Raw genomic sequence first — 21,213 nt, forward strand, 5'->3', positions numbered from 1 at the left:
AACTAGAAGAATTTAATATAAGCAAACAGCAAATTAAAGTTTGATTTGCATTCCTGTTTCTGTTCACTCTTTGTTAAACATTCTGATTTAGAGAGGAGTTGCTTGAATTGGTTACACAGAAAATACTGCAATGTGAGAAATGTATCTTGAAATCATAAAAACACAGTGGTCTTCTGTCAGAACCCTATTTAGGAATAGCATCAGGTATTTTTTTTCTTAGGTATATCTGTTCTAATACCTTTGGAAATTATAAGTCATACTGTAATATGATTCAATAGATTTTGAAATAAAAAAGTAATCTTTAAACTCTATTTAAATTCCTGCTTTTACTATTTTTTATTTACTGTTTTTATTTCCTCCGAATATTTAAACTAGAAGAATTTAATATAAGCAAACAGCAAATTAAAGTTTGATTTGCATTCCTGTTTCTGTTCACTCTTTGTTAAACATTCTGATTTAAAAAAAAAAAAAGTTACAATGATTCTGCCTAAAAATCCTATAAAAAAGAGAGAGATGAAAATTTGAACAATTGGAAAATGTTAAAGGTACACCTGAAAATATCTGTGATTTAGAGATTGCATTTCTGGATTTAATAGAATTATTGTTCATTTGTTTTTCTTCCCTTTCTCTTTTCCTTTCTTTTTTAACACTGAAAGGTAACCATGGAGGATTTCAATAAATCCCTCAAACAGTCAGCACTGTCCCACGAAATTCTGGGGGTATGGTATATTTTTCAACTAGAATTTAATTTCTAATACCATTTAATCTCCTATATCTCCTATCTTACTCTGTAACTGTCAAGTGGTGAGGTGGTGTAATTCTGATGTATAATTTGTAGGGTGTATGTATATTATAAGTATTTTTTCCGTTAATATCACACAACTTGAAACACTTGAATTCTGACTGGAAATATAGTGTGAACTAGTACTATACTCCTTTATTGAATTAGAAAAAAGACATGAGTCATTGAAATTTAAATGAGCTATTTGACATGTACTTTTGAAATTATATCAATATTTGGCTTTCTTAAATGTTCTTTAAAAAACATAATATTTATTACACCATACAGTCTTAGAATATAGATGACATGTTGAAATCTCTTTAGACAGTTCATAACAAGGTTAATCATATCTTCAAAAACTGAAGCCTCTTAAAATGTAATTTAATCTTGTTTTCATAATGTGCTTTCATTGCTGGAAATTAATGTCACTATAATAATATCATAACTTATTTTAAAAAGTCTTTTTAAGTATTGAATACAATGTAGAGTAGCTGCATGAATGGAGATGCATTTTTACTGCTCATATTAACATGTAGTAATTAGAGGCAAAAATATAATGGAAACTATGATTTCTATAAGTTTTAAAAATATACAAGAATATAATTTTCACATAAGAAGCATTAAAGGGATAACGTTAAATTCGAGGTATGTCATTTGCTGCTTCTGGTTGGAAACAGCTTGTGATGTGTGAACAAGAGATTTAAATTATTATGGATGAGCTTTTAATAATGTGGATTTAATCATATAAGTTGACTTTATAGTGTGTCTATAATATCGAGAAACTAAGCATGGGTGCATTTTCTTCTGGTGCAGCAATATTCTCTAAGCACTTGACAGAGTGTGTTACAATGAGCACTGGATGTCAGTGACTTTCTTCTGTTCTTATATCATTAGGGCTGGTCTCTTCAGGATCAGAAAAAAAAAACCTTTGTAAAATTTTTTTTGTGAACTGTTTTAGAATACCATGACTGATTTGCAAGGAGTGTCTGGCAACTGCAATAACAATAACAACTATTTCCTTAAGGTTTGTTTTTTGATAGGAAAGAATGCTTATCTGTACCTTCCTGCTTCATGTGTGAAATTAAATCTTCTGTGTGTCTTATTAACTATCTCTATGCATTCAGGAGCCTCTATAGAGCCAGGTGTTTTGTGTGTTGAAAAAGAGCGTGAAAATAATCATTTGACAATACTGTATTTAATCCTGAAGCATAACATGTATTTTCAGCACAGGTTCTGCAATTTGGACTTACTTCCTAATATTTAGCCATGAATGCTTTTAACCACTAACATTTTAAATATTTTAGGATTCAAATGAAAGGGAAATGAAAATGTCTAATAGCAGGGCTGTGAAATGTGTACATAGTACATTGTCTATACTGATTTATACTGTCTTTTAATCCAGTATGCTCTATTTTTTAATTTTAGAAAATAATTTTCTTATTTTTAAATTTTTATTTTTAATTAATTAATTTACATTCATTTCCTGAGCATCATCACAGCATACAAAATGTGTTTTCCCATCCAGAATATACTGCATAATGGCTTAATCATACATGTTATCATCAATAATTTTCCATTTCCACACATATATATACATATACATATATATGTATATATATTTCCCCCTATTTCTCACCATCTGCCATTTCCCACCCTCCTCCCACACTATCTCAGTTGTCTACAGTTGTTTCCTATTCCTTTTTACCCCCACATTTTATTGATTCACAAAATTTCTTAAGTAACCTAACTACTTTCAATAGCAAGTTCATCTGGCATAAACATATCTGTGAATACATGTCTGACTTTAGGCGTGAAACTCTGAGTAGAATGAATATACTATAAAGTAGCACCTAGCTGATGGCTATATAGCTTACTATGGTCACTAAATAGGTATTTTTTAATGTATTTTTAATTTCAAGAAAAACAGTTTTAGCTTTAATAAATCAAAGAAATGCTAAGAAATTTTGCCTAAAACTTAAGCCAGGAAACAGGTTAGGATTCTATTCAAATAATAGGTACATGAACCTTTCAGCAGCTCAAGACAGGACAAAAATCCTTAAAACTGGAAAACAAAGCCTAGAAGAAAATCAGCAATGTTTTAGTCAAAAGTCATAAAATGTTGGCAACCAGCAGTTAGCGTTAGTCGACCGCGGTTCGTGTCCCGGACCTGGTGGCTTAAAACTCACGCCGGGCGCGTGTGCGTGCGTGCCCAAGATCCCGAGAGGAGAATGGAGGAGAAGGGATTGCAGCGTGACCATCCCTCCTGGGGGGTGATTTCTTGCTTTCTGTCTCTCTGTCTCTCTCTGTCTGTCTGGCAAGTGCACGCGCCCTATAGTGAAAAACCTCTCTAAAAAAAAAAACTCATAAAATGTTATTTCACCAGTTCAGTCTCTTGTACTTAATCTATCTTCTGTTGTGGTTCAATCTTCCCAGTTAAATTCTGGGATATAATATTCAACTTCAGACTTGTCCTTATGATTAAGTTGGCCATTTTCTTAGTTTTTGAACTCTTCTTTCTGTGTGTCTGTATTTAATTTTTCTGGTATAGCACACCCTTGAGAACTTCTTGGAGATCTAGTCTAGTGTTTGGTAAATTCTTCCAGGTTTTGTTTATCTGAGAATGTTCTTACCTTTTCTCCCCAACTGAAGGATAATCTTGCCAGGTACAGTATTATTGATTGAAATTTCTTTTCCCTTAACACTTTGAATACATTTTCCCATTTTTTCCTCACTTGCATTGTTTCCAGTAAGAGGTTCGCTTAGCCTGATGGGGTAGCCTTTGTAGGTAACTTGACGTTTCTTTCTTGCCATTCTTAATATCCTGTCTTTGTCTGTGGTTTTGATCAATCTGGCTATAATGTGTTTTGGAGAAGATCTTCTTGGGTTGATTTAATTTGGGGTCCTTTGTATTTCTTGGGACTGGTCTTTGAATGCCTCTCTAGGTTTGGAAAATTTTCTTCCAGGAATTCATGGAATAGTGTATCAATGCTCTTATGAGTCTCTTTGGCTTCTGGGATACCAATTATCTGGATGTTTGGATGTTTGATGGTATCTGGTATTTCTCGTATATTATTTTCATTTTTGGGGGAAATTTTCTCAGTCTTCGTGGTGGACTTTTCTAGGCCAGCGATTCTATCTTCTACATCTGAGATTCGATTTTCTGTATGATCCAGTTTGCTTTTAATACTTTTAAGGGAGGTTCTGACTTCCTGTATTATAGCCTTCACCTCTGACAGGTCCATTTGATTTTTTTTTATAGCGTGTATTTCCTCTTTTAGATCTTGGAATAATTTTCTCACCTCCTGGAACTCATCAGCTCCTTTCTCATGTCTCTTCTGCAGTTCATTTTCTCTCTTCTTTTCCATACTTGTTAGCTTTGTCACTATGAATATTCTAAATGATTTTTTAAAATAATTATTTTATTTAACTTTATTTATTTTAATTTTTACCAGAGAGCGACAGAGAGTGAGAAAGAGTGAGTGAATAAGCAAGCAAGCTGCCAGGTCTGAGACTCAAACCGCCGTGGGCATTGTGGGAGTCCAGCGCCCTAAACCACCACACCACCTGCTGGCCCCGAATATTCTAAATTCTTTATCTGACATTTCCATGAGTTTCATTGTACTGTCTGAGGATGAAGAGGAGTTAGTCTTTTCCCTTAGAGGAGAGATATTTTCTTGCTTTCCCATATTTCTTGTGACCCTGTGATGATTTCTAATCATCTGATGGATGGTGCATTTCTTCCTAATTCATGAAGTTCAATCTGAGCATTCAGAGGGTACGGGAGGAGGTGATCTGCAATCTCTCTTTCATTCCATTTTCACTCTTTGTGCTTCAGATTCCGTGGGAATAGAGCAATATTCTGACCCTAATCATATTCAGATGTTTGGATCCTGTTCACTTGGACCAGTCTAGACACTTAGTATGTAGACGCCACTAGAAATTAATCTGGAGGGAGAAGTCTCAGCAGAAAATCTTCATATTTAGTCAAGGAAAGCAATATTTCACAGCTCAAGTTCGATATCCATCTTTCAGAAAATAATATTTTGTGATGGGACCAGCATTTAGCATAATGGCTTACGTCGCTAGACTCCCATGTAGTAGACCACAGTTCAAGTCCTGGACCCTGTGGTTTAAACTCACATGGGGCACATGTGCGTGCATGCCCAAGATCCCGAGAGGAGAATGAAGGAGAAGGGATTACAGCATGGCCATTCCCTCTGGGAGGTAATTTCTCACTTTCTGCGTCTGTCTCTCTGGCGAGCGCACATGCACTATAGCAAAAAATAAAAACAAAAAAACTCCCTCGCCCCCCCCCAAAAAAAAGAAAAAAATGATCTTGGAATCCTGGTATTGCAGACACTTTGTAAGAAGAAATTACTGTCCCATATCTGAAGATAATCACATGAGAAAATAGTATTATTCTCCCTAGAAGAAGATTGTAAGATTGAGGTTATATTTATCATAAATCCATAGATAATCTATAAAAATGCCATCAAAGACATTTTTATTGGTGGTTCATTTTTGTTCTTTAAATTCTATCTAACTATAATTCCTAGTTCTGTTTGATGATCTTACTGTATTCTTGCAACCACGGAAGTTAATTTTTATATGAACACACCGTATTTTCCAAGTTTTAATTAGTTGCACAATTATATGATCAAAATAGTAAGAACACATGCTCATTTGGTCATCATAGTTGTCCACTTCTGTGGATTAAAAATTCAGGAAATTCAAGGAAACACAAATCTCCCAGTCTCTTCCCACAGTACTGCTGGCATCAGAATAAGGGCTTCATTGTTTCCTTGGCAAGTAAAATGAAACTCAAGGAAGACTGCCAGTTTAAAATTGCAGTGTGACATTTGAATTAGAGAAGTCTACTTTGGTCTGTTGATTGCTTAGTTCAGGATCTCGGCAGGAAAAGAGGGATCACTGCTTCTGTCTTCTTATAGAACGTATTTAACAGGGACTTAAAGACAATGCATTAATTTTTATAAGTAGGTAACATTTATTAAAAAGAAGTAAGAATACTGAAACATGGAAAAGTATATTTTATACTCGCAAGTAGCTTACTATTTTGTTGTGGAAATAATTGGTAAAGAATGAAAATAATTTTTAAGGCAACTTTCACAAGTTCTGCGAACCATAGGTAAAAGAATCACCACAAAAATGGGCATAAAAAATAAAAGCATGAATTTGCGGTTTCTGGTTTCAGTTTTTATTTGCAAGAAGTTTTTGTGTATTCATTTTCCGTAGCACAAGAGACTGGGTCAATATAGGATGTGTTCAAGAAATATAAAGACCACTTTCCCTGCAGAGCACAGCATACACAAAGTAACGATGTCTAGAAAGTGAAAAAAGTAAATTAGACAATATTGTTTAAACAATATTGTTCCCCACAGATCTCTGACATTTCTGAATCACTGACTGTCTTTCATTGTGTGCTATCTTTTCCAGTATTTGTGTAGAGAAACAGTTAGGATGATCCTGATAGTCTTTCTCTCCAGAACAAGGGCAGTCATGTTCACTGCCTGTTGTAAAAGATTCAGGTTACCTGAGCTCTGGGCTCCCCTTGTGACCTCTGCCTGTGGAGAAATCATCTCACCTTCTCATCCACATTGGCAATCGTGGCTTGACCAGCACAGAAATGATGGCAGTCTGTTTCAACTAGTAGAAAGACCCATTCCAAGATAGAGGAAGACTGACCCTATTCAGACAGTAGTTCAGAGACATGCATCTACACCAAACATGAATGGAAGAAAGTGTAGTCATGGTCAGAAGCTTACCAAATCCTTAGAGCTTTGGCTGGTTCAACAGGAAAATGATGAGACTGGGTCTCTAATTCTGCTTAGGGGGGAAGAGCAACAACTTGGCTCCTTTTGAAAAACCTCTCCTTTGTGCCACCAGGTGGTATGGTGGTTAAAGGTGTTGGACTCCCACATGGACGACCACGTGTCGAGTCCCGGACTTGGTGACTTACTTTCTCACTTTCTCTCTCTCTCTCACTCTTGCTCTGTCCCTCTCTGGTCAAATTAAAATAAATTAATAAATAAATAAAGTTGAATAAAATGATTCTTTTTAAAAAAAAGAATAAAAGAAAAATCTCTCCTTCAGTCTGTTATGTCTGTCATGAAAACTGTAAATTCAGTCAAATGGTAAAAGTTCTCAAAATTCTTTGTAGCTGGCATTGTCTGGGAAATGTCTCTGAGATAGACCAGCTCCTGCGGGAAACCTAACTGCCTTGGATTGGCTCTATAGTGCCGATGAAGGTAACCCACGGGAGAATGAGAAACTCCCCAAAAAGTCTAGATAAATTCTTACAGTCAGTCTCATCACCCTGGAAAATTCCCCTTATCCTTTATGTTAAACTATTAATAGGTTAAAGAGATGTTATGATAATACAGTTGCAAATGCCCTCCATTAAAATAAACTCTATAAGAGTTCCTGCTATGGGAATCAAAGTTATGATTGCTGAGGTGATGAGCTAAATAAGTAAGGTCAGTAATTATGACCTACTTTATATAATTCTTTTTATAATAATTATTTTTTATTTAACTTTATTTATTATTATTATTATTTTCCAGTTTGATCAGAGAGAGAAATTGAGAAAACAAGCCACAAGGTCTAGTACTCGAACCACAGTGAGACATGTGGGAGTCCAGCATTTTTGACCACCATGCTACCTTTGGGCCCCAAATTCTTCAAGTAGACTATAGACATTGGAAGTTAGGTTCACGTGCAGTAATACTGCACTGCTCAAAACTACAAGTAAATGCGCCTGCACCTGGCACCGAGCTGTTTTCTGCCTCCACACCCTTTGATGCCTTCTCTTTCTACCCCAATCAGCTTCTTTCTTTTTCTTTTTTAATTTGCTACAGAGCATGTGTTCTTGCTGGAGAGAGACATAGGGGAGAGAGAAAATGAGAAGGCACACCTCAGGAGAGATGACTGTTCCTGAATCCCTTCTTCCCCATTCTCCTCTTGGAATTTTGGGTATTCTATGTACATGCGCCTAGTATATTTCTCAAGCCAGTGGGTCTGGGACTTGAACCTACAGTTGGCCATATGGGATCCAGCCACCTTAACCACCATACCACCAACTGGCTCTTAACTCAGCTTCTTTAAGGAGAAAAATGATTAAAAGTGGATCTGGGGAATCAGCAGTTAGCGTAATGGCTATGTTGCTGAACTCCCATGTAGCCAACCACAGTTCAAGTCCTGGACCCGGTGGCTTAAACTTAGGCCTGGCATGTGTGCATGTGTGCCCAAGATCCCAAGAGGAGGATGGAGGAGAAGGGATTGTGGTGTGGCCATCCTCCCTGGGGGGTGATTTCTCGCTTTCTATCTCTCTGTCTCTCTCTGTCTGTCTGGTGAGCGCACGCGCCCTATAGCAAAAAAAGAAAAAAAGAGTAGATCTGATTTCATTGCCTTGCAGGAATACCAACTGCTTTATACACCTCTTGAGGATGCTGGGGAACATTGGAGAAGGCAGGCATTTTAGTTTTGTGGGTTTTTTTGGATATTGACTTAATAACTCACCATCTCACCTGGTCCATGGTGAGAAGGCAGCCCAAATGCAACAGGTATGGTTTGGAAAGGGGTCACAGTGAGGTATCAGAAAGAAAAAGGGCCTTGTGGATTGGACCTTTGGGGCACATAAAGTGTAATGTTGTGCTTCTACTGCTTCACATGCAATGTAATTGATGTGTTGTGTGCTTATGATACTTTGTCCCCTTAATGGTAGTAGAGATTCTCCCATTAAGGGATTGCCACATATACAGCAGTAATAGTGGGATAGGGAGATCTCTCTCTGAGTTTTCCCTCAAGTGGTCCAGCAGAAACAAAGTCACAGAAAGCTATAGAGAAATCGTAGCTTATTTAGACTCTTTAATGCTGTCAGATTACTACGGCCATTTCCCAACATAGCACCACCACGTGCCTGATCAGCCACCACACACACCCCTTTAGGAAAAATAAAATAAAAAGCAGCTATTAATCAGCTACTAAGTACTTGTTGAAACTGTAAAGTTCATCCGTGGAGACTCTGTGACTCTGTGACTCTGTGACCTGAAGGTCTTAGTTTTGGTTGTGCCAACTTGAGCTCATGACCAAGACTGGAAGGCCCAATTTTGTTTTTCAAGTGGAAAATAGATTCAAGTAAGATGGTGGCCTGAACCAATAGTATCTTAGACTCACATGAACAAGTGGCAGCAATATGTCTGGGGGAAACTATGACTACCCCCTCTGGCTTCTGAAGAGGGCCAGAGCTCTGGCCCAGTTATTCATAGAGTTTCCTTAAGTGTGTGGGCTTGGTTCCCTGATGATTCAGCTACTGTGTTCAGTGTTACTTACTGGGCTTTTCAACCTCAGCGCCAGCTATGCAGACACCCAAATGGGTATAGTCACTTTGCTCACTAGGCAGGACTCAAGGCTATACTTACACAGCTCTGGCTAGTGGTCCCCTCGATGAACCTTGTTCTATTCTTACTAACTCTTGGTTTATTGCCAATGACCTATTTGGTCTACTTCTTGGAAAATTATAGATCAATAAATTAAAGTTTAGTAGCAAAATGTAGAAACAAATAGTAGCAACTGATTAAAATCTTTGGTTTCAGCAGCACCTTTGGGGTAGAAGAACCTTATTAGGAAATGTTTCCTTCAAAAAGTTTATTCATGTTGGGTAAATTCATTTTACAAGCTATAGTGATATACAGTGGTCGAATGCATAAAATAAAATAATTTAAAAAAAGCCATAAAACAATGCCTGATTGGTTGTTCCCACGCCATTAATCATCCTTTCATCTGCCTCCCTTCTACTGATTTAACACACCCCTATTATAATAAACTAAATTTTTAGAGCTATGTGGATCTAAAAAAAATCTTTTAAAGAAGTCATCTGTTAAAGAAAGAGTTGTATGTATTTAAAGAAAGACTACATTTAGGTCATGTAGTCCTCAGATAACTACAGAGCGCTCTCTAAGATAAGGATACCCTTGGTTACTTGGGGGAATTTTCCTGAAGGATAATTGACTTATTATTTACACATACCTTATGGGCAATTATATTTACACTTTGGGGTCATTTAATTAGATAAGGTGGTACAAATATGTTTGCAAGTTCATGTGATCTGATCAGTGGTACCACCTAAGTCCTGGAAGGCATTTATCCATGTCAGCTTCAACTCAGTGACCAGGGTTGTTCCAGGTGATAGAATTGCTCTAGACCCTAGTTCCTCTTTATAGGCCAAGGTAGAGTCTATGCAATCATTGATACATCCTATTATACCTGGATTAAAATCCTAGACCAAGTGAAAAGGTTAATACAGAAGCTTTAAGAGAAAGCTACCAGGGTTTCTGAGATAGATTCTGATGGTTTATGGGTTTTCTTTAAGCAATTTGATCTGGGATCCTAGAAAATATGGTTAATTTCAATAGTGCAAGTTGGATTTATTCTACTACTTGGAGTCCTGTAATTCTACTAATTAAGTCTACTAATTAAGATAGTAGTCTAAATTATATGCTATGAGATTGACTGAATGGATTTGCTCTTAGCAGCTCTTGGTCACATTTATCAGTGTGGCTAAGGGAGTATCATACTGCAAGCCATGACGATATAGAAATGAAGATAGATATTGTTGGGAGACAGTTCTCCCATGAATGTCTCAGTTCTCCGCATGTCCTTTGAGAGGCATCATCGGCAGCCTTTACTCCATGTTATCTTTTCAATGATGTCTTTTCAATGAACAATCTTGGAAAATACTGTCTCTCTTTTTGGCAATGGTAGACTTGCTTACCACTCAGGATTTTTTTTTTTTTTTTAAGTTGGGTTTTTTTGGACTGGCAGATGGAGTGGTGGTTAAAGACTCTGGAGTCCCACACGGCCAACTGTGGTTCAAGTCCTAGACTTGGTGCCTTGCTTTCTCGCTATCCCTTTCTCTCTATATCTCTGGTCAAATTAAAAATAATAATAACAAATGGAATTAAATAAATAAATCTTTAAAAAAAATTTTTTTTTTAAGCTCAGAATTAGTTATGAGATTTTATGGCCACATCTGCTTCATTTTTAGACCCTATTTTCCTGGCAGAACCCTAGATTTGAATTTTGTTGGAAAACTATTTCTTAATTTTAAACTTAATATTTTCAAAACCATCACGTCTTTGTTTCTTTGTGATTAACAGTACTTTCAATTTATCTCTTTTCTCTCACATTATACTATAAGCAGTGAGAAGAAATCGGGCAGCACTTTCAGCAGCTTGTTTGGAAATCTACTTAGATTATCCAGTTCACTAGGAACATTTCCTACTTTCTCATTAGAGAAGAAGATAATGTTGCTAAGCTTTCTGCTACCACAGAAGATGGACATGCCCATACCTCCCCCTCCAGATTTCCACTAATAATCTGCACAAGGCAAGTTAGGCTTGCTCTAATACATTCTTCAGACTCCTTCTAGTCATTTCCCACTGCCTGTTTCCAAAGCCACTTACTTATTTTTCCCGTGTTTGTTACAGCAGTATCCTCCTCCTACTGCTGCATAACGAATTACCACCTAAGCTTAGCAATTTAAAACAAACAATATCTGTATGTTATAGTGTCTGAGGGTCAGTGTAGCTGAATGCCTTTGACTCAAGGTTACAAGTAAGGTGTCAGCCAGAGTTGTGGTCACTAAATGTTCAACTGGGAGAGAGTCTTTTTCCAAGCTCACTCATAGCTGCTGGCAGGACTTAGAAGATCCACTTCCGAGTTCTCTCATGTGATTGTTGGCAGGCTTCAAGTCCTCATGGGCTGTTGGCTGGAAACATTAGCTCCTTGTGATATGGCCCTTTCCATACTTACAGCATGGCTGCGTGCTTCCGAGTAGGGTAGTGATGGGAAGGATGGTGACAGCTTGCAGAGGGAGCGTGAGCAAGAGAACAAAAGAGATGCAAGTCACAGTCTATTTGTAAATTAATCTCAGAAGTGAAATTCCACTACTTTGGATGTATTCTATTGTTATAGTGAGTCCCTAGGTCCGGCCTTCACTCCAGAGGAAGGGGTTGTACGGGGCTTGATTACCCAAGAACTGCGATCATTGTGTGTCATCTTTCAGTCTGCCCACCATAGCAGTAGGTAAAATTCCTTCCTGCTTTTAGAGTATATTTTCTAAAAAAAAAAAGTGGGAGGGGGCTGAAAACTAAAAGAGTCTTTAAAATACTGTGAAATCAAATGTAATTTATGAACTGCCTACCATGATTACTAGAATTTTTTTTTTAAGAGAGATTTTTGCTATAAGGCCCATGTTCTTACTAGGGACACACAGAGAGATAGAAAGAGAGAAACCACCCCCCAGGGAAGATGGTAGTGCCGCAATCCCTTTTCCTCCTTTCTCTTCTCGTGATTCTGGGCACACACACACATGCGCCCTGGTTGAGTTTCAAGCCACCAGGTCTGGGACTCAAACCACATTCAGCCACATGGGAGTTCAGTAATGCAAACATTATGCCATCTGTTGGTCCCTAGAAAATTTTAAGAAGGAAAAAATTATTTTGAATTGTTGGAAAATATTTTATTGGCAAATCTGAATTCTCTCTGGTCAGAATTTAGGAAGAATAATTTGTCAGCAATATTATCAATGACCAAAGGATCTGAGAGTCTGAAGCAGGGAACCCAGAGGCCATATCAATAATCTAAATGAGAATTTTAGATATTTCTTGATATGATGCCTAAACAGTAAGAATGGTGTGGACCATTCTGAGCACAAAATATTGACAAGAAAATTTTGAATGAGTTGATAAATGGGAAGAGCAATGAATATATATGATATATTCCAGGCATCATGTTTGATAATTTGCACATTTTCTTTCTTTGAATCCTCTCAGTACCCTTTGAGAGTAGTATCTTGTAAATAATTTACAGAAGGTGAGACCGCAAAAGATACAAACTAAACGGCTTGCCCACTATTGTGTAACTGTGACATTAAGGGTATTTTTTTCCCCTCTTTGAAAGCCCTGGTCTCTGCAGCCCCAAAGCCCACCCATCCTCTTTTCTCTTGTACTGATTTATGTCCTTGTCCTGGAGAAGGTATGATGAAAATAATAATAAAATCATTCAGTTATTTAGCAGATTCTGGAATTGTGATTAACTCTGAGTACATCTCTACTGTAAATTTCTCACAACTACCTCATGGAGAATGTGCCATTTTACAAATGGTCAAATGACATTCAAAGACACTAGGTGACTTTAACACTGTAACACTAGGGCACACACAAAAACAAAACAAAAAGAAAAATAATAAGAAAAGAAAAGAAAGAAAAATGCCTTTGCATGGAACGGGATGTTTTGCTGAAAACCATCTGAATGGTTAGTAAAGATTTAGGACTTTTAAACATTAAAATGTAAGTTTGAGGTCTTTTCTACTTCAGAAAAAAAGGAACTATTCTCTCACAAAACAGAGTCTGAATATATATATATATTTTTTATTTTATATATATGTATATGTATATGTATGTATATATATATATATATATATACACATACATACATATAAAAAGATGCATGTTATATGTATATATATATATATATATATATATCCAAATTCAAACCCAGTAAACAAATTCCACAAAAACTGCATAATTAAAGCTATTTTTATGATTAGCACCATTTAGTTTCCCCGAATTTACCAGAGCAAACATTGCTACAGCAAAAATTACTGCTAATGGTTGAACCTAACAACAAGAGAAAATCCCCAAAAGGGTCATTTAGGCCCCGGCTGCAGCTGTGCTTCACTGTATTTCATACTGGAAAGCTGAGATTAACAGGGAAATCAGGCTCTGCTGTGTGATGCAGATGTGGCTACAACTGTCTTAATTTATTCAGCAAACATTTGTTCAGTGCCCACTATATGCCAAGCAATGAGCTAGCCATGCTGAAATTGTGGGGATAAATCATGCCTGGCAATCTCAAGGAACGTTCAACTGAAAGAAGTTGATGGGAGAAGAGGGCTGTAAAAACGTCAGTGTTTTGGGTGATGTAAGGCATACATGGCCACATAAAGGAGTAGATTAGGAAGGTCTTAGGGCAGCAGCTTCACAGGATATTCTAATGTAGATGGATGTTCATCTTGAATCACGGGGGCAGGTGGGAGCCCAGTGAGTGAGGAGAGCAAAGGTTTGAATGTTTTCTTGGGCTTCAGTAGAAGCTGGTTTCTCCTTCAGAACCATGAATGTGAGAGAAGAGTAGTTTTAGGGAAAGGAAGAGTTTTACTTCAGTTTATGACTGGTTGGCTTGTAAGGGATACATGCATTAAGGTCTTCTAGAAAAGTATATTTATGAGACCACAGCTTAGCAAATACCTTGTTACAAGATACAGATTAGAGAGACTTTGGCATGTTGCTACTGCAGTGTTGATACCAGTAGCAGCAGGCACTTGGAGCACCTACCATGTACCTGACCTGTGTTAGATAGTCTACAGGCACCACCTAATTTAATCTCATGACAAGCTTGTACTAAAGAACTGTCTTTGTCCTTACTTTATAGATGAAGAAATTAAAAAGTTAAGTTTAGGCACTAACTTTCCCAGTGTATCAAAGTCAGAATTTGAACCCAGGTCTATGTGACTTCAGAAACATTCTTTCATTGACCCTTCCCCCACAGTTAATGAACATATCAATATAATCAATATTCTCTGTTTCTTCTATAAAATTTAGATTAATGTCTATAGCTCTCATGAATTGTTCCAGGCTCTGATATATCTACACATTCAACCTAGCGGTCAGAGTTATGTGTTTATCAGAATGCAGGTTGGGTATACTTACTACTATAACTGTGTCATTTAACAAAATATTTAGTACTCTGAATGTAAAGAAAGTTGCATCTCTGAAAACCAAATATGATGCTATAGGAAGATTATATAAAGATGGTAGCACAGAAAAATTATAAGGGAGAACAAAATATTTTTAAAAAGAGAGAGATCAAACCATAAAAATCCAGAGGAATTTTGCACCCATTTTGCCTTACAAGGATCTTTTTCATCCATTTTTAAGGCAATATAATAATTTTATATGTTATATGTTATGGCCACGGTGTAATAAGAAAGAATGCCTGGACCAGCAGTTGGCTTAATTGCTATGTCGCTGGACTCCCATGTAGTCAACCACGGTTCAAGTCCCAGACCTGGTGTTTTAAACTCATGCCTGGCGCCTGTGCATTCGTGCCCAAGATCCTGAGAGGAGAACAGAAGGGAAGGGATTGCAGTGTGGCCACACTCCCTAGGGGCATGATTTCTCACTGTCTCTCTGTCTCTTGTCTTTCTGGCGATCGCACGTGCCCGATAGCAAAAACTTCTCCCAAAAAAAAGAATGCCTGCATCATCAGTCAGCAGATCCGTAAGTCTTGAGGAAGACTTGGCTCTGTAGTGAAAAGACAGGCCAATAAATGAGTACTTGCTGATTTGTAAAATAAAATAGTGTGTGAACATGTTTTGATTTTTCAATCATTTTTCTCTTTCTGTTGCAATTAACTCACCAATTACTATTCCCATCTTTTTGAAGGGGACTTCTACACCCTGCCCAGGGCAAGCATGAGAGAAGAGAAAGGACAAGGACTTTAGAGTCTAGTAGACATGGGCATTCAAAGTTATATAAGGTGAATCCTGACACGACACAACAGTTATTTATGCATCAGTGTTTTAGGCTGGGGAAATATAAAAGGAATATATTCTTGATGTATTTTTCCCTCTGCAGAACTTTAGTTTCTGTACAGTAGAACCAGCATAGCATAGAAGAAGGTCCATGGGCTTTCAGAGTGGGTTAGATGTAGCTTCAACAACTTAATGAAGTGTCTCACCTTGGGTAAAGTCCACTAATTAAATAGCACAGTAGCACCCATATCAGAAAGTTGTTGAGAAATGTTCTGGGCACACAGTAAGTTGCAAAAGGATTGCTGTTTACTTTTTTTTTTTTTTTGCCACTTTTTATGGGGCATCAAGAAGGTTGACAAAGACATGGGACAAAAATACCCTAACAACTATGTATGACACATTTTGAGTGGATTTGTGGAATGGGACAAGGAATTTTGAGAGTCTCTGGTTACTTGAAAGATTCTGAATTGGATCAGGAATAGAAAAAGGAGCTGGGAACCAGCAGTTAGCGTAATGGCTATGTCGCTGGACTCCCACGTAGTCAACCGCGGTTCGTGTCCCGGACCCGGTGGCTTAAAACTCACGCCGGGCGCGTGTGCGGGCGTGCCCAAGATCCCGAGAGGAGAATGGAGGAGAAGGGATTGCGGCGTGACCATCCCCCCTGGGGGGTGATTTCTCGCTTTCTGTCTCTATGTCTCTCTCTGTCTGTCTGGCGAGCGCACGCGCCCTACAGTGAAAATCTCTCCGAAAAAGAAAAAGGAGCTGACTACCAATGGAAATACTTTGTCATAACAACTTTTTTTTTTTTTACAATATTGTCTATCTTCCTCTGTAATGTCAGATTTAATCCACTCTATAATTTTGAGCTTTACAACATTCTGCTAATGTATTATTCCATGTCATTTTTTTACTTACATAGTAACCATAAAAATAATTTCTATTTTCAATAAAGATAAAAGAACCAAAAGAACCTATTATTCTTATTTTACTAAATGTAATTTATAAAATTTCCACATGTTTATGAGGTTCTGTGATAACTGCATCCTTTATTCTGAAGCCTACATAGTGTAGGAATGGCAAATGAGCAGCAAAGAGAATGAAAACTGGACCTTTAAAAAATTTTTTATTTGTTTTTAGGTTGTCGCTGTAGGGTGCTCGCTCTTGCTGGAGAGACAGAGAGAGAGGAAAAGTGAGAAATCTTCCCCAGGAGGGATGGCCACACTGCAGTCCCTTCTCCTTCACTCTGTTCTTGGGATTTGGGACATGCATGTACATGGTGCCCAGTGTGATTTTCAAGGTGCTAGGTTTAAGGCTTGAACCATGGCTGGCCATTGGGAATTAAGTAACTTCACCACCACATCACCTGCTGGCTCCACAGCTGGACATTTTTTTTACACTATTTCCATAGCATAAAAAAAAAATTATCATTTCATCTTTCCATAGCATAAAATAAGTAAAAAGTGGACTCAAGACAGTAAAAGACCTATTTTTGTTGTTAGGACAAAAGGCTAATTGCAGAGAAAATATGAGTAAATGGCAAGATGAAATGATAATAATTTCAGCAGGGTTGCAGGTCATATGATATTCAGAAGGAGAAGAGGCTGGTAAAGCCAAACAATAACAGAATCAAGAATTATTATTTATAATGTACATTTATGAAGGTAATTTTTATAATTAAAGTACATCTGGATGACAAAGCCAGAGCTATGTAAGAGTTACATGTTTTGTATATATTCTAATTCTGTTATTCACTGTAAAGATATTAAAGATGTGTATGACAAAATGCTACTTTCTTAACAAATGACTGCAGTTCGTTCTCTCCATATTATTGAAAAGCCTTCTTAAGAAGTTGTAGTTATTATCAATTAAATTCAATTGGCATTCTTTAATTTATTATTTTTAAATTGTTGGGATCCTGTAATATGTCGCACCCCATTTTAGACATATATTTGTATTAACTCTCTCACACAAAGTGAACAGTATTTTCAAGGTGGCAAAAGGAAATAAAATTGTTCATTTCAGCTCCTGTTAAAAATATGCCATATTTTTATAGCTTAGTCAGACTTTAAATTTAGCTTAAAATTTTATTGAGTCATTCATGCTGTTCATCAAATTGATTATATGGAACTGAATTTTATATACCTGGTTTAGACCTTTATAATAATGGCTTGGCTTTGCTACTGGTTGTTATTATAGGGTTAAAAACAATTACAAAATTGTGTACTTCTCTATGAAAACTTCCATCAGACAGTTTATTTACCAACCTTGTTATGTTTCTGTTAATGAACATCTCTGGCATTTACAAAGTACCCATTGGCTCTAAAAATATATACAGACAGGAGACAGGAGATAGATAGAATACCACACACACACATACACACACACACACACACACACACACACACAAATACCGATCTGGAATTGGAGGCCTTTTAAGATTTGTAGGATCTCATTGTACTAACAAACAGAAGCTATCTGGAACTGACCAGCCCTCATTCTTTAGCTGCCTTTCCCTGCGGCTGCCAGAGATCCTTGGAATGATATTTACAGTTTAGACATTTCAGATTTCAGAGTCTTGGTGTTCCAGGTACAGGGGAGCTATGTAGTATCAAGATGGAAGCAGCTAGCCTCTTTTTTTCTTTTAGTCGCAGCTTTTTATTTTGTGGGGGAAAAAGATTCCAACTATCCTGAAACCTTGTTTGGAAAAATCATTGCCCTGCACGAAATATCTTGAGCCAGCATTTATACACAAATGTCTCTAAAATCAAGGTCTTCATGATAATAGCTTCTGTGTGGGGAAGCAGGGTCTGAAGGACGTTGAGATAATCTAATCTGTTCACTGAGGTCAGTGGCCCATAGATTCCTTACTAGGAATTGTGTTTCATTCTGCATGTCACAACCTGGAGAAATGTGGAGAACTTAAGAGAAGTCAAAGTATTACCATAAAGATAAGGACAAAGAGATTTATAGACTTGTTGGGGAAACCATCGGGCTGTAGGAAAAGTCGTGACATGTTTTTCTATGCCGATATCTATCATGACTTTTCCGATGACCCAGGTGGAATTATTTTATTTGAAAAAGAGCATGAGCTGTTACGCTGGCAGTGGCCTTATACATCACTCAACATCTGTCTTGCATTAATTGCATTATTTGTTTGAAAAAGAGAAATCTAAGGTAATTTAATAGTGGTCTTCCAGACATTAAGGACTGTTACATTGAGATTAATGGCCAGATTTTCTTCATGTACAAACATAATTTTTTAAAGGTGGTGGGAGACCAGCAAGTGGCATGGTGGTTAAGGAACTGGACTCCCATATGGCCAACCATAGTTCAAGTCCTGGACCCAGCAGCATGAAAATCATGCCAGGCACATGTGTGTGCATGCTTCAAACCCCAGGGGAATAGAGGAGGGATTGCAGTGTGACCATCCTTCCTGGGGAGGGATTTATTACTCTCTCTCTCTCTCTCTCTTTCTCTCTCTGTTTGGCCGGTACACTTGTCCTATGGTAAAAATCTTAGGAAAAAAAAAAGGTGATGGTGGGGTTGGGAATACGTGTTTTGACTTTAGCAGAAAGAATACAGTACAGAACCAGAAGAAAAACAGTGATCAGTTGCTAAACTTATTTAATCAAAGGGATAAATCATTAGTCCAGTGTTTATGAAAGTTTATTTTTAAAGGCAATATGAATTCCTATTTGTGTTTTATGTATTAGATAAAGTCTCCAAAAGAACGGTGGTAAATAAAATGTATTTTTTTAACCCTGAGAATCAGTGATTTATCTTTAACTTATATGATAAGTCATAGATTTTTTTTAAATAATTACTTTATTTAACTTTATTTATTTTAATTTGACAGAGAGAGAAAGAGAGAGAGAAATAAAGGGAAAGTGAGAAGGCAAGCTGCCAGGTATGGGACTCGAATCACAGTTAGCCATGTGGGAGTCCAGCGCCTTTAACCACCATGCCAACTGTTGTCCCCGATAAGGTGTAGATGTTAAGTAATTATTTTGAGTTACAGTTTCACAGCCTGATACTGCCAGAAGAGCAGCTACTTTCTAAAAAAATGTTAAGGAATTCGGTGGCAAAAAAGACATTTATTACAGGAGTCATGAACGCAGATGCCCACAGGGGCTGGCAGGTATTATAAATGAGTGAATCTAACAGCAGAGCACTATGGAGTCAAGGACATTTTGTTACAAAGCCTATGTACCACTAAGTGGCCAACAGCTTTCACTCTGGCCAACTGTTATTATGCCTAGATAGACATGTGCCTAGATTGACAGTTCTTGGCTTTCTCAAGAAAAGCTGAATATCTAGAGTTTTATGTGAAATCTTTCTTCCATATTGAACAGATACTCAGATTTATTAAAGTAGTTTGGAGGTTAACCACCACGCCACCTACGGGTCCTCCAACTCTTGGAATCTTTAGGCTCCCCTTCCTTTTTACTTGCTCCAGTTTCAGGCTGGTTATTCACACAGATGCTGGGAATTTGAAGAAATAACTTATTTCCTCTGACAACATAAGTTTATGTAATAAAACTGTCTGTTACTTAGATTAAAAAACACAACTCTTACTTTACTAAAGATGGTACTGATATGATTAGATGTTTAGGAATGCACTTTCAGATGTCGTAGGCTTGACACTTTGGATCTTCGAACTAACATTTGCTTATAACATTGGCTGCATGAAGCATGCTTGACTTAAGGCCATCTTACACTTTTACAATTTGGCGATACATTTTATTTCTCTGTCATAAAATATTTTCAAATAACCCACCTATGCCTGGGGCAAAAATAGCTGGAATTTTGAAATCCCTTCCTTTCAGACAGGAGAATATGCTACTGATGAAGAAGAGGATGAGGTAGGACCTGTACTTCCTGGCGGTGACATGGCCATAGAAGTCTTTGAGCTTCCTGAGAATGAGGACATGTTTTCCCCATCAGACCTGGATACGACCAAGCTTAGTCACAAGTTTAAAGAGGTAAGCTGTTGATCTGCAAAGTATTTCTCTATCCCTGTCCATTTTATTTTTAAGAATAGAATTTTGTTGAATCATATACTTAAAATAATCCATCTCCAATGGAAAATTTTTAAATAATAGATTGTCCTGAGTTTCATTGAATTTTAAGGTAAAATTTAAGTAGGTCTCATTCTATGATCATTCATTTAAATGGTTGTCATAGCAATTGTTTACAACCTTTCTAGCTCATATTTTCAAACTATAACTTAAATGTGCAGTTTTGTGACTAGTTCAAGTTATATGTTTTTCTTTTTTTTTTTTTTAATTTTTTGAGAAGTTTTTTCTTATTGGGCGCACACACTCACCAGAAACACAGAGAGAGACAGAGAGATAGAAAGCGAGAAATCACCCCCAAGAGGGCATGGCCACGCCACAATCCCTTCTCCTCCATTCTCCTCTCGGGATCTTGGGCACACACGCACACGCTCCCTGCGTGAGTTCTAAGCCACCGGGTCTGGGACTCGAACCGTGGTCGACTACATGGGAGTCCAGCGACATAGCCATTATGCTAACTGCTGGTCCCAAGTTATATGTTTTTCAATTTCACAGAAGTTTTGTGCCTGATGATTGATTAGTTTTCCTCTAAGGCAGTGAGTTTCTTAAAAAAAAAAAAATCTTTTTCTTTATTTTCCAGAAATAGACAGGATTCCAATTAGAATCAGATGGCATACCTAAAGGGTTTAATTGAATATACCATAATTAACAGATTTCGAAAAGAGTTAATAAAACTAACGAGGATTGGTGACATTCTCAGTGACTAGCAGTAACAGGAAGTTACCATCTTTTGCTTTCATGGTAAA

The 21,213-nt window shown here is 37.2% G+C and overlaps 1 protein-coding gene across 6 annotated transcripts in view; it reads left to right on the plus strand.

Annotated features, from left to right (window-relative positions):
• Positions 1-21,213, plus strand: part of PPP1R9A (protein phosphatase 1 regulatory subunit 9A) — a 361,745-nt gene that overhangs the window by 268,744 nt on the left and 71,788 nt on the right. For 3 of the 6 annotated variants that reach the window (XM_027775319.1, XM_027775318.1, XM_014591219.2), the window contains exons 6-8: positions 657-719; positions 1,740-1,805; positions 20,219-20,374. In XM_027775319.1, coding sequence (XP_027631120.1) covers positions 657-719; positions 1,740-1,805; positions 20,219-20,374 — 285 coding nt within the window. The remainder of the gene's footprint in view (positions 1-656; positions 720-1,739; positions 1,806-20,218; positions 20,375-21,213) is intronic. The other 3 variants (XM_014591221.2, XM_014591222.2, XM_014591220.2) reach the window with 2 other exon arrangements.

The sequence above is a fragment of the Tupaia chinensis genome, unplaced genomic scaffold (assembly GCF_000334495.1).
Source record: "Tupaia chinensis unplaced genomic scaffold, TupChi_1.0 Scaffold000544_1, whole genome shotgun sequence".
Classification (NCBI taxonomy): Eukaryota; Metazoa; Chordata; class Mammalia; order Scandentia; family Tupaiidae; genus Tupaia; species Tupaia belangeri.